The 14,260-nt window shown below is 49.2% G+C and overlaps 2 protein-coding genes across 5 annotated transcripts in view; one reads left to right on the top strand and one right to left on the bottom strand.

Moving 5' to 3' along the window:
• Positions 1-12,255, top strand: part of UNC45B (unc-45 myosin chaperone B) — a 29,257-nt gene extending 17,002 nt beyond the window's left edge. For 3 of the 4 annotated variants that reach the window (XM_036838295.1, XM_036838294.1, XM_036838297.1), the window contains exons 11-20: positions 599-693; positions 840-981; positions 1,729-1,869; positions 3,242-3,369; positions 4,294-4,360; positions 5,286-5,399; positions 5,759-5,874; positions 6,690-6,807; positions 8,962-9,117; positions 11,596-12,255. In XM_036838295.1, coding sequence (XP_036694190.1) covers positions 599-693; positions 840-981; positions 1,729-1,869; positions 3,242-3,369; positions 4,294-4,360; positions 5,286-5,399; positions 5,759-5,874; positions 6,690-6,807; positions 8,962-9,117; positions 11,596-11,856 — 1,338 coding nt within the window. In that variant the 3' untranslated portion in view covers positions 11,857-12,255. The other variant, XM_036838296.1, reaches the window with a different exon arrangement.
• Positions 1-14,260, bottom strand: part of NLE1 (notchless homolog 1) — a 91,852-nt gene that overhangs the window by 33,523 nt on the left and 44,069 nt on the right. The gene's annotated exons all lie outside the window — the stretch shown is intronic.

Genomic DNA, 14,260 nt, shown 5'->3' with positions numbered 1-14,260 from the left:
CTGTGCTGATTTTTCAAAATGATAGACACAAAACATCTACGTGGGCAAAATGGTGGGGGAAAAGGGTAAGTTAAAAACCTCCAGCTTTGGGGCTTCCCTGGTGGCGCAGTGGTTGAGAATCTGCCTGCCAATGCAAGGGACACGGGTTCGAGCCCTGGTCTGGGAAGATCCCATATGCCGTGGAGCAACTGGGCCCGTGAGCCACAATTACTGAGCCTGCGCGTCTGGAGCCTGTGCTCCGCAACAAGAGGCCGTGATAGTGAGAGGCCTGCGCACTGCGATGAAGAGTGGCCCCCGCTTGCCACAACTAGAGAAAGCCCTTGCACAGAAACGAAGACCCAACACAGCCATAAATAAATTAATTAAAAAAAAAAAAACAAAAAAAACCCTCCAGCTTTGTGGGCATCTACCCTAACCTGGAAGCCTCAGGGAAGGCATCTCGGAAAGGTGACACCTGCCCTGAGTTCTGCAGGATGCAGAGAGGTTTATCCAGGCAAAGAAAAGGGGCAAAGTGTTCCAGCCACAGGGACCCCTTTGAGCAAGGCCTCGTTCCCAGGCCTTGGTGTCTCTGATCCTACACATCTCCCCTCCTCCCCAGGGACTCTGTAAACTTGGCTCTGCGGGAGGCACAGACTATGGTCTCAGGCAGTTTGCAGAAGGGTCGACAGAGAAGCTGGCCAAACACTGCCGCAAGTAAGGGGGTCCTATTTCCCCAAGCCCACCATCTTCTCTCGGGGATGTGCCCTAGTGGATGCCAGATCCTAAAAAGCCGCCCACCTGCTGCCCTGAATTGCTTCACTCTTGCCCCAGTCCCAGCACCCTTGCCTCCCCTCCCCCAGGTGGCTGTGCAACACATCCACAGACACCCAGACCCGGCGATGGGCAGTGGAGGGCCTGGCCTACCTCACGCTGGACGCCGACGTGAAGGATGACTTTGTTCAGGACATCCCTGCCCTGCAGGCCATGTTGGAGCTGGCCAAGGCAAGTGTGGCCCTGCCCTCTGGCCTCAGGATCTGCTGGATTCAGGCTCACGGGGCTGTACACTGAGCATGGGAAATCAGACCCCCCGTCCTCATCCTGACTCTACCCCCTAACTCTTCCTGTAAACCTGGGTTGGTCATTTCCCTCTGTCTGGCCCTCATCTTTCCTGACTGTAAAATGGGCTCAAAACTCTTCACGCCTTCCAGGCAGTGGGAGGATGAATAAGATGAGGGTATTTTTTTCCTGAGACCCGCCCCCCTCCCCCACCCCCAAGGGAGTTGAGGTTTTTGAGGGACTGAGGGGCAGTACCTGGCCTCTTCTGGGCCCCTCCCTCCATCCCAGTCCCTCCCAGATGCCCTTCCTCCTCTGCTGGGCCACCTCCCCCCGCGCCCCTCCTCTCCCCGCTCTTTCCCGCCACTAAAGGGTGGAAGTGTGGGAGGGAGTTTCCACCAAAGGGTGTCCAGCTCCCACCCTATCCCAGCGCAGTCTGATGGAAAGCCTATGGGACTGGGCTTTTGAAAGGGGCACAGAGCAAAGAGCGCACTGAGAGGACTCCCGTTCGTGCTCTGGGGTGCTGTTGAGGGGAGCAGAGCCCGGGTGAGCAGAGCCAGTTCCTCTCCCGCGGGGCCACGCCAGCCACGCTCCTCCCAAACCAGCCTGCCTGTGAGGGAGCCTCTTGGAGGCAGTGGTTTGTTCTCAGGTTTCCTTGCTGCCTGTCGCCTCCTATCCCCCACCTCCTGCCTCCAGACCCCTGACAAGACCATCCTGTACTCGGTGGCCACCACCCTGGTGAACTGTACCAACAGCTACGACGTCAAGGAGGTCATCCCTGAGCTGGTGCAGCTGGCCAAGTTCTCCAAGCAGCACGTGCCCGAGGAGCACCCCAAGGTGGGGAAGGGGATGGCCGGGAGTTGGGGGGGGGGAAGCTGTACCACCAGCCCGCCAGAGAGGCGGGAAGGACAGTTAATGATGTTCAGGCGCCGTGCCTGTGTGTCTGGGAGGATTTGGTGGAAGACGCAGAGGAATTGAAGAGGATCATGGTCAGTTTCCCTCACTAGGTGGCACTTGTGTTTTTTCTTAGTGTTAATGTTCTGTGGAGGGGGAGGAGGAATTGACAATTTGTAGTCGGAGAAACCAAATGGAGCCAGGATGAACGTTTTCCAGTTTATGTTGTTGATTTCATGGACATATGACAGTTAGTTGTATTTCATGTTTTCCACATTTATACAAATTTTATTTTCTGGGATATCTGGATTTGGGGATACGGGTGCTAAGTACGAATAATGAGAAGCGGAGGGACGGGGGATCAGGGGCAGCCCAGGTGTCACAAATCCCCTTGGGACCCTCCCCACAATGATTCCCTGCACGCAACGGCATACTTTGTATGTGGTTTGTATATGACTATACATGCATTGTATTTCCAGCCAATAAAACATTTAGATTTTTTAAAAAATGACCAAAGTCATATAACCATGTTGCAAAACAAACACAAATGTGACAGTAGAGAAAAGAAAATAGCTACTTGCGATTACATCATCTCCCTCTGAGCACTATTGTCATTTTGGTGTGTTATATCACCTACCAGAGGCCCTTTATTTCTGTGTGTTTTAAAAAGAATAGTTATAATCAGGGGACCTCCCTGGTGGTCCAGTGGCTAAGACTCTGTGCTCCCAATGCAGGGGGCCCGGGTCTGACCCCTGGTCCGGGAACTAGATCCCACATGCTGCAACTAAGAGTTCGCATGCCGAAACTAGAGATCCTGCATGGCTCAACTAAGACCCAGCGCAGCCAAATAAATAAATAAATAATTTAAAAAGAAAAAATAATAAAAATAGTTATAATCAGAATGTAGTTATTATTTTGTACCCAATTTGGGGAAAATACTTTAGATGTTTTCCACACTGCTATGTCGTTCTCTGAATCATTTTTTAAAGCTGCATAGGATTTCACGCAGCCAAGGGTGTGTAGCATGCTCTGCCGCCATGAAGTTTTAACGTGGCTTCTAGAGATTGCCTCTTCCCAGCCACCCTGAGGATTATCTGTAGAGACTATTCAACCCTGGGGCTGACCCAATCCACTGTTAGGTCAGCTTTATCGGCTCTCTCTCCCCTCCCACCCCTGCTTACCCACCCCGCCCCCGTGCATAGCCTAATGGAAAGCTAGCCTTCTGCAAGGAAGTAACATCTAGGTCATCTAGGGTTTTGGATGGTCTTCCTTCTCTTTCGGGATTGATTTCCTTGCCATCTTTTCATCTCCCCAGGACAAGAAGGACTTTGTGGACAAGCGGGTGAACCGGCTTCTGAAGGTCGGCGTCATCTCAGCGCTGGCCTGCATGGTGAAAGCAGACAATGCCATCCTCACTGACCAGACCAAAGAGTTGCTGGCCAGGTGCGGCTGCAGCAGTTCAGGGCTGGGGTCTGAGGGGCCTGGAGGCAGGAGGCTGGGTGGGGAGACGGAGATGGTGGGGGTGGGGAGTAAATGAGGGAATGAGCCATTAGGGGTCTGAAGAGGAGGCTGATGGGGGTCAACACTGAAAAGTGACCCGGCGGGCAGGTCATCACAGGGGCAACTTTGCATTGGGAGGAAAGAGGTCACTGTCCATTCTGCTGACCTGGTTCCCAGGCCCTGAAATGCCAAAGATGAAAGGCACGGTTTCTGTGCAGCCTGACGGGAGGCACACAGGCTCACAGTTACCACACGATGCGGCAGGTGCCATGATGGGGGACATACAGAGGACAGGCTGGAGCACGAGCAGTGGCCCCCAACTGGCCAGACTGGAGGGCAGGTGGCTAGGCAGCTAGGAAGGCCTCCTGGAAGATGTAACAACTCAGGGGAACCCTGAAGGAAAAAAAGGAGCCACTCAAATGCAGCAGAAGGAAGGGTTCCAGGCAGAGGGAACAGCGTACGCAAAGACCCTGAGGATGGAGGGAGAATGAGTGAATGAGGATGGGGTTCTCCAGGGAGATGTCTGGAGCATGGAGTGCACAGGAGAGAGTGGTGCTAGATAAGACCAGAGAGGACGGCAAGGGCCGGAACATGGTGGTCCTGGGGTGCTTCCATGTGGAAGAGTTTCTCCTGGGTGGTGGGCAGCAGGGAGCCATTTGGCATCTCCCTAAACAGGGATGGGGCCGCTGCTTGCAGCTACATCTGGTCTCACTTCCTCCCCAGCCACTTATGTCCATGGCAGTATCTTCCCAAGGTTAGTTCTGGGGCACATGCTCACTGGTAGCACTTCCCAGAGTTTCACTGGGCCTGCTGATGCCTGGGAAGGGTGTGCTCATGCACTGAATGTCCTTTATCCTTGCTCTCCAGGGTATTCCTGGCACTGTGTGACAACCCAAAGGACCGAGGTACCATTGTGGCTCAAGGTGGTGGCAAGGTACATTGGGTGGGCTAAGGGGTCCTTGCCATACTAGAAGGTGCTTCACTGGGGAGAAGCACACTTGTGTATGTGTGTGTATGTCTGTGTGTGTGCGTCTGTGTGTGTGTATACGTGTCTATGTGTGTTTTTGTGTCTATGTGTGTAATTGTGTCTCTGTGTGTATGTATGTGTCTCTGTGTGTGTCTCTTCATTTGTGTACATGTGTGTCTCTTTGTGTGTGTATGTGTGTGTGCACGTTCTTTGCCTGGCCCAAGAATGATGCACCCCCTGCCCCAACCCGACCTCTGGAATACAGTCATTAAGGTTTCTGTGCTGTCGGTGCCTAAGTCTATGAAGTGTCATGGGATTTACTGTGGGATCCCATTTATCCTCCTTGTTACTGGAAGGAACCCTGGTGCAGATAGAGACTGTGGGCTTTGCTATAGACGGCTTGTCATCGAGTCCTTGATTGTCCCCTTTTTAACTGCACAACTTCGGGCAAATTACTTAATCTCCCTGAGCCACAGTTTCCTCATCTGTAAAATAAGGGAGAACATCACACACTCACTTTCCAGAATGTCACAAGGATTAGAGAAAATACACTTAATTGTTGGCTCATAGGAGGTGCTCAGTGAATGGCCGCTATTACAATTAGGTCTGACTTAGTCAGAAAGTAAAAAATGATTGATTTATTTTTCCAAAAGCCACATGAACGTATGGATGGGTGGGGAAGAGGGCGGGCGAAGATCTCCATGTGTGCTGGGAACCAAGGGGAGTGAATCCGTGATTAAGAATTTAACTGTTTTCCATGATGCTCAAGAGTTGACTCTATTACAGAGTCTTCCTGAACTTCTGATGGAACAGACAGCAGTTGGAGAGGGAGGCTGGGGAGAGAGGCCTCTGTGTATCTGTGACCGAGGAGTGACTGTGCCCTTTCTTGCAGGCCCTGATTCCCCTGGCTTTGGAGGGCACAGACATGGGCAAGGTGAAGGCAGCCCATGCTCTAGCAAAGATCGCTGCAGTCTCCAATCCGGACATTGCCTTCCCTGGGGAGCGGGTGGGTGATGGGGGCGGTGGGGTGGTAGTGATGGGAGGAATCTGCTCCCAGGGGCCCTTCCCCTTGTCACCCTACCCCTGGCCTGGGAGGGGGCGTGGTGCTGCCACAAAGAAGGCCATGAATTGGAGGTGCGTGGATCCCACGCCTGGCTCTACCTCTGACGAAAAAGGCCGTCCCCTTGGAAACTCAGTTATCTCATCTGCGAAGTAAAGGAAATAATCCCGCCCCTCAGGATCATTGTAAAGATTGAATCAGACAATGGGTGGGCACGTGCATTGGAAATTCTAGAGCTGGGCACCTGTAAATGACTGGGGGGACATGGTCTCTACCTGACCACTCCTTGATGCCTCCCCCCACAGGTGTACGAGGTGGTGCGGCCCCTTGTGAGACTCCTGGACACACAGAGGGATGGGCTCCAGAACTACGAGGCTCTCCTAGGCCTCACCAACCTGTCTGCACGGAGTGACAAACTCCGGTGAGTGGGGCGTAGAGGGAGCAGGGGTGGAGAGAGGTGTCCCATGAAGTGTTGGTGGAAATGTCACAGGTACCGTGTGTGCTTTTCTCTGAGGACAGGCTCGAAGGCAGTGGGTAGAAACGACCGTGGGAGGGATTTGAGTTAGCACTTGGAAAGACCACAGTGAATGTGCAAAGCCAAAGGAGACTGGAAAGACATTTCCCTCTGAAGTAGCAGAAAAGATATCAGGTGGATGGGTGGGGATAAAGTGTCCCCACCCATCCCCGGAAGCAGGGGGATGGTGGGATTGGGTTGAAATTCTTTTGATTGCAAGTGGCAGAAAACTCAACTCCAGTTGGTTTAAGCATAAAGGGAATTTAATGACTCAGGTCATTAATGACTCATCTGGGATAAACCAGATTCAGGTGCGGCTTGATGCAGGGGTTACAAAGCTGTCCTAGATCCTACATCTCTCCACCTCTTCTGTCTGTATTGTCTTAATTTTCAGACAGGCTCTTCCCCTCTCTCATGATCACATGAGGGTTGCTCCAGACTTCACATCTTCTTGGCTTCATCTCCAGCAGGAGAGAGAAAGACATTCCCCAGCAATAATACAAGAGAATCTCCAGCTGGGTGGCATGTTCATCCCAGACCCTGTTGCTATGGCCAGGATGCTGTGCTATGTCATTGGACGCCCCTCCTGGAGCTGGGGGTGGGATTACTGCCATCTAAACCATGCTGGCTGAGGATGTGGAATGGCCCTTGGGTGGCCAAAACCCCAAATGCTCATTAGAGAGGACTCAGCAGCCTCTCTTCTTCCACCCCTCACACCCTAGGCAGAAGATCTTTACGGAGAAGGCCTTGCCAGATATTGAGAACTACATGTTTGAGGACCATGACCAGCTGCGGCAGGCAGCCACCGAGTGCATGTGCAACATGGTGGTGAGCAAGGAGGTGAGGGGGCTCAGGATGGGAGTGATCAAGGCATGGAGAGTCGGGCCACAGGTCAGGGCCTGGCGCTAGACTGGGGGCTGTTACAGTGGTATGAAGGCAACATTTTGTCAAAGAACCCAGGAATCCCTGAATCTTTCCTAGATGACAGCCTCCCTCCCTATAGGGACCCCGAGAGGAATATAATGCACAAAGGAGACAAAGGAAAATACACAAAGTAATATCATCCCTAGCTGTGGTTTTGACCCCAAAGCTTGGGCTGGATGGTGTAGAAGTCCCATTTCACCAAGTTATTTACTAAATAATCTTATAGCAAAAAAGATATGAGGCCAGGGCCTCTTAGATGTCAAGAAGAGGCTAGACCACTTGCATCTGTTGAAGCTCCACATATATAAAAAAATGAAGAAATGCAAAAACAGTCACAAACGATTTTAGAATATGTTAAATGTTAACATTTAATGAACGATCGCTGTCTCCATAGAAACTGCAATGCACTATAACTGTGTTCGTCACAGAATAATTATAGGATTTGTAAAAATAAAATGAATTCAGAACACATCAATGGCTTCATGGTCTGGTACTGGGATAAATTATCACCATATGATGAATGAATGTCTCCTTCTTTCCATCCTGGCAGAGCACTGCTGTGCCTGTAGGTAGAACCTCATCAGAGGTAACAACAGGGTTGAAATCTGAGGCCCTTTGTTAACATGACAACCAGGGCTAGGGGCCGAGTGTGAGACCCGCTCTGTTGCCCCTCAGTTCTTAACTCAAGTCTTGGATGTTCTCACTGTTATAGGGAGGAAAACCTGATCCATGAGAGCCTTTTAAAGTCAAAAGAAATAAAGCTACCACAGTCCACCAGGGAGCTGGCCTGAGGCTGGGCTGGGGGCCTGGCAGCCACGTGGGAGAAGAGAGTGTATCCAAAGACAGCGGAGGGGAGAGTGATGGGATGGGGAGCAGCCTCCCCGGCGGGGAGCACCAGCTGCCACAACAACCCGAATCAAAATGAACAGTGGTCCCAACAGGAAAGAAGTTCATTTCTCGCTCACGTTGGGATCAGGTGGCTCGCTTCCAAGCAGTGACTTAGGGATGCAGCCATCTTCAATCATCAATAACTATACCCCCCCTCCAAAAAAAACACTGTCTCTCCCTCTGCCACTTCGAGAGTGGTCTCCATTCAGATGGGGAATGGGGAGACAGACCACAGGAGAGACCCCTGTAGCGCTCCACTATGGTGGCCTGGAAGTGACACACATTACATCCATTCATGTTCTGTAATGAGAATGAGGTCATGGCCGTATTTAGTGCAAGAGATGGGGAATGCAGTCCTTTTGGGACAGCTGCTTTCCAGTCACACCTGTGCCCCGTGAGGGGACTGCGCTGACTGTCAGTATACTCTTACCTCTGAGGACCACTGCTCCAGCTTCAGGGAGTTGTAGGTAGAGGTTTATAACCTGGGCAGCTGTGACCTTTGACCCCTCTTGGCGTTCCCCTTCTAGGACACCTCATCCAACAAAATGCCCTTAAATTTAACCAACCAGATTTTACTATAGAGCAGAGGGGTGGGGAGGGTCAGTGTGCTTTCAGACATGTCAGGGCCCTGGGCCCCGGGAGGCTCTTCTCCTGGCTTTTGGGTGCTTGGGAAGCTTCATCCCTCACCTGGTGAATGGTACAGCAGCTCTTGAGTACCATGTAAACTACCCAACTGTCTACTGCTCTTGCCAAGCCTCTGTGCCTTCAGGGACTGCAAAGTCATTTAACGGCAGACCCTGAAGGCCCATCCGTTGTGGGAGAAACAGTCCAGGCTTCCCCAAAGGGAAGTGAAACATGGCTCTTCAGGCAACATCTACCCTTCAGAAGTCTGTGCCTGCCCTTTCCCCAGGGGTTGGAGCGCTGAATGCAAACAGAGGCGACAGCGAATGCTATACAAGGAACCCCTTATTCTCTTTAACCTTTTAGCTGGAGGACTCTGTAGCACGTTCATCTAGCTAGTCAGAGAAGACTTCCTGGAGGAGGAGGTGTCATGGGTGAGCTGCTCAGAGAGAAGCTCTGAGGGATCTTGGGTCAGAGAATATGGCTCCAGATGCATCTTTCCCTCTCCAGGCTGGGCAGGTGGGGGCATTTTTCTCTGAGCCATGTACCCGCCTCCCACAGGTACAGGAGAGGTTCCTGGCTGATGGGAATGACCGGCTGAAGCTGGTAGTGCTGCTCTGCGGGGAGGATGATGACAAGCTGCAGAATGCGGCCGCGGGGGCGCTGGCCATGCTGACGGCAGCGCATAAGAAACTGTGCTTCAAGATGACTCAAGTGGTGAGAGCGGGCCCTAGGGACTCTGGGGAATCCCCCCACCCCCAGCCCACACTGCCCTGCATGATCCTCTGGGGGGGGAGGCCAGCCCCTGTATCTGTTCCTACCACTTAAAGAGAGGAGACTCTATACGCTTCGACCCCTTACACTCATTATTTGGACTCCCTAAGTGTGCTAACTCACTTTGGTGGTGCTTATAAGTCATTTCTTAAGAATAATGATGATAATAATAATAGCACTAACTATTGCCGTGGAGCCCCTGAGCTCCCCAAGAGAAGAATGGATGTGGTTGGGTTACCATCCACAGTTTGGCGAAGAGGCAGCAGATTCTCTTAAGTTCACGTGATGACCAGACCCTTTGTGGGACTGTGGCCATCTCAGCAGGTGTAATGAGAGTGATACTGACAGCCGCAAACAAGGGGATGCAAAATGAAAGTTTCCTTATTTCACCAAACTGAACTTAGTTTGTGGGCATCACATTCACTGATGGTGAAAAATGTAAACATCTCAAAAAAAAAGTAAACATCTCAATTCAAATATTTTAAAGCAAGTCTGCTTTAAAGGCAGGCTCTTTTAGATAGCCAGCTTAAGGCAGGTGTGTGTGTGTGTGTGTGTGTGTGTGTGTGTGTTCTCTAAATTCCATGGGGGCTTATGCTGTCCTGGCACCAGGGGAGGGGTCTCTCTCCTAGATGTAGCTCATCCTGCTTGGTCCCTGGCCTTCAGCACTTTCCCTAAGGCAAGTTTTTCAAAATTGTAAGATGTGTAAGAGTCACATGGAGGGCTGGTTAAAACACTTTCCCCAGATATTCTGACTGAGTAGATCAGAAGTGGGGTGCTTCCAGCCTGGGGACCACAGGCTGCTGTCCTAAGGCAGCTTCTGCTGAAGTTACTGGTCACACATTTCTGTCACCAGGCCCCGCAGGGTGCTCTGTGACTCCTCCACTTACTGTTCTCCAGGCGCTGCTCTAAGTGCTTGCACCTATTATGTCATTCCATCTTCCCAACAACCCTGTGCAGTGGGCATGATTATTATTATCCTCATTTACCGATGGTGAAACCGAGCTCAGAAAAGTAATAGCCCAACACCACATAGCCAGTTAGATAGGAGGGGACTGGGATCCTTCAGGATTGCAACCCACTCCTGGCCACTTCTTCCATCTTCTCAAGGGGCTCAGAAATCCTGGCTGCATTCCTGTCCCAGGGAGCGATAGGCACTAGACCCATGATCAATTACGCATCAGCATAAAATCTTTCCCTGAACCCTACCACAGCTAGCTGAACTCTCCTTTCCTTTCCCTGTGGTAGGATACAGTGCAGAGTTTACAAAAGTCTGCTTAGAAGCTCCAAAGAAATAATTTGCCTTTTCTTCCTCTCTGTATCTGTCTCCCCATCTGATAGCGGTGTATGTAGAAAGGTATCCCTGATAACTACTGGAGGGTAACAGGTCTGAGGAAGCAAAGGGGAAATTGTTGGATTAGTGCCTAAAATCATCATTCCTGTCCACTTCTACTTGATGGGCTCTTACTATGCTCTAGCCATAATGCTAAGCTCTTTTCATGTGTCATATCATTAGATCATCACAATATTATGAGGTAAGATAACAGATGAGGCTCCTGAGGCTTGGAGAGGTTAAATAATTTAGCGAAGGTCATACAGTTGGTAAGTGGCTGAGTTGGGACCTGAACACTAGTCTCTCTGACTCCAAAACCCATACTGATAACTATTCTCTTCTGTGTCTGTTGAATGTTGTAAGTGTCAAGCCTCCTGGTTCTATTCTCAGCTCCATTTCTGTCTCCCGGGGGGTGATCAGAGTGGTCTAGAGTCCTGTCTCCCCCACGTACAGTAGTTGGGCTGCTTCACAACTGGGAATGGAGGAGAGAGATGGAGGAGGGGTGGAGCAGAGGGTACATGCCAGACTCCAGTGTAAATTCCAGTTGAAGTCAGGGCTGGTGGAGTGCATGCCTAGGGCATGTCTCTAAGGGGCACCTGGGTTGGCAGAAGCAGGCGTTGTGCATGCGTCCAGGGTTAGAATCCTCCTTTCTGAACACCCTCCATTCCCATTCCACTCAGGCATGCAGTGGGCCTGTCCCTTTGCTTCTCAAGATGCTTAAAAATTAAATGGATGTGTGGATGTTTATTCTCTACTATTTCCAGATGTGTGACCGTAGCTAAGTTACTTCCTCTCCTTGAACCCCAATTCCTCCACTTATAAAATGAAAAGGATTGGATTATTTCAAGTTCCTTCTAGTTCTTCAATTCCTGCCCTGGTCCTGGTAAGGAGATGGGCATCACCCAGCTAGTCCCAAGGGGCTCAAGTGGGCATATGCTGAGTCCCATACAGATAACCAGATGTGTGCTTGCCCTTTCAGAGCTCAGGATCTGGGCCTGGCCAAGGCCTTCTGTTTATCTTGTCCAAAATCTCCTTTCTCCATCCCCCCACTGATTCCTCCAATCCTTCCTTATCCTCCTCCCCACCTTCAGACGACTCAGTGGTTGGAGATCCTACAGCGGCTTTGCTTGCATGACCGGCTGTCAGTTCAACACCGGGGCCTGGTCATTGCCTACAACCTGGTGGCGGCTGATGCTGAGCTGGCCAAGAAGCTGGTGGAGAGTGAGTTGATGGAGATCCTGACTGTGGTGGGCAAACAAGAGCCGGACGAGAAGAGGGCAGCAGTGGTTCAGACAGCTCGGGAATGTCTCATCAAATGCATAGATTATGGCTTCATTAAACCAGTGTCTTAGACAGGGGCCCAGAGGGATGCTGGGGCTGCTCCTGTACTGTGCAGAGTTCTGAGCTATGAACTCCTGGGGTGTCAGTTCAGCTAGGGATCATAGCAGCGACCATGAAGTCTCCATATAAAAGAAGGATCTGATTGTCCCCTGAGTTGTGAATCTCCCCCTTTGCTCTAGGAAAGTTTGCATGTTTCATTAGCTCTCTTGTTCCTTGCATCTGTCATGTTTCCCAAATCCTAGAATAATTTTCATCTGTGATTAGGAAGACAGGTTGGATAATTCTTTCTGTACCCATTCCAGAGGCCAGGATAATGGGCTGAAGTTCTTTATATTTTGGAAAATGGATTGTGTGGTAAAGTAGGAACTAACAGGTGTGTGAATATAAACGTTAGTGCTGATGCATCTGGATGCTGATCTGTGCTGGTTTTTATATCCTCTTTCCCATGCTGTTTGAATAAGGCTGCCTAGAACTGCATGTTTCAGCTGTAATGCCCTGTCCCAGCCCCACGTCCATTCCCATCACTCAACTACGATGAAAGTACAGTTTATGTTCAAGAGTATGACATGATTTTTGCAATTTACTTGGGGAAATCTTCTAAGCAAGATGGATGTGATGAATATAAATAAGATCGACTCATAGTACTTTAAGCAAAAAAAAAAATTCATTGGTTCATATATCTTGTCAATGCAGGGAAAGGTCTGACATTGTTAGAACCAGGGCTCAAATGTTGTCATCAATATTCTTTTCTGTGTGAGGGCTTTTATCTCTCTGTCATCCCCCGTGTCATATCTTGGTTTTAATTTCCTCTGGGTTGGGCTTAATTTCTGGCAAGCTCTTTTCATCTGGTGGGAAAGATAGTGCCCAGAAGCTCCAGACTTCCACGTTTGTTTGTTTTTTCCCGTGGTTTGTGGGATCTTAGTTCCCCGACCAGGGATCGAACCCTGGCCCTCAGCCATGAATGTAAGGTGTCCTAACCACTGGACCGCCAGGGAATTCCCACATAGTTGTTATAGCTCATAATTATGGAAGAGAAGAGAGAGGACCATTCTTAATAACCCATCGACATTCCCAGAGATAACTCTGATATGTGTAGCTTGTATCACATTTCCATATATCACATTAACAGCACGAAGAAGAAAAATAATATGATTATTTCAATAGATGCAGGGAAAACATTTGATAAAATTAAACAACTCATGATAAAAAATTCCAGTAAACTAAAATTAGGAGACTTCACTAGTCTGATAAAGATTATCTACATAAAGGCTACAGCCTAAATGATATTTAATGATCCCCCTGAGATTAAGAATGAGACACAGGACTTCCCTGGTGGCACAGTGGTTAAGAATCCTCCTGCCAATGCAGGGGACGTAGGTTCAATCCCTGGTCCAGGAAGATCCCACATACCATGGAGCAACTAAGCCCGTGTGCCACAACTACTGAGCCTGTGCTCTAGAGCCTGCGAGCCACAACTGCTGAGCCTGTGCACCACAGCTACTGAAGCCTGCGCGCCTAGAGCCCATGCTCCGCAACAAGAGAAGCCACCGCAATGAGAAGCCCGTGCACCGCAACGAAGAGTAGCCCCCGCTCACCACAACGAGAGAAAGCCTGCGTGCAGCAACAAAGACCCAGCGCGGCCAAAAAAAAACATAAAACAATACTTGCTATTACCAGTTCTATTTGGCTTTGTACTAGAGGTTCAAGCTAGTACAATAAGGCAAGAAAAGGAAATGAAAAGCAGAAAGATTGAAAATCAAGAAGTAAAACTTTCAAATTATTCACACAACAGGACTGTACATGTATACATGTACATGTGTACAGAAAAAATTTACAGATAAACTCTTAGAAATAATAAGTGAATTTAGATACAAGGTCAATTTACAAAAATTAATTGTATTTCTGTATACCTGTAACAATTAGGAAATTAAAATGTAAAAGATGATGCCATTTACAATAACAAAAACTACATCAAATACTTAGGAACAAATCATGTGAAAGATGTTGAAGGATTCTACGTAGAAAACTATAAAATATTATTAAGAGAAATAAAAGAAAACCTACATAAATGAGAGATATTACCATGTCATGGATTGGATGACTCAATATTAAATTGGGGATGTACATTCTCTCCAAACTGCCATATAGGTTCCATGAAATGCTAATCAAACCTGAGCCTTTTGGGGGACAGACTGATAAGTTATTTCTAAAGTGTATATGAAAATGCAAATAATCCAGAATACTTGAGCAAACTACTTGAACAGGCATGTCATAAAAGAGGCCAATAAGTATATGAAAAGATAGATGCTCAACCTCACTAGTCATCAGGAAAATGGAAAATAAAAGTATTATGAGATGCCACTATAGACATTAGAATGCCTAATATTAAAAACACTGACAAAAATCAAGTGTTGG

Source organism: Balaenoptera musculus, chromosome 20 (assembly GCF_009873245.2).
Source record: "Balaenoptera musculus isolate JJ_BM4_2016_0621 chromosome 20, mBalMus1.pri.v3, whole genome shotgun sequence".
Classification (NCBI taxonomy): Eukaryota; Metazoa; Chordata; class Mammalia; order Artiodactyla; family Balaenopteridae; genus Balaenoptera; species Balaenoptera musculus.
The sequence above is the reverse complement of the archived record's forward strand: the minus strand, read 5'-3'. Positions and strand labels throughout refer to the sequence as shown.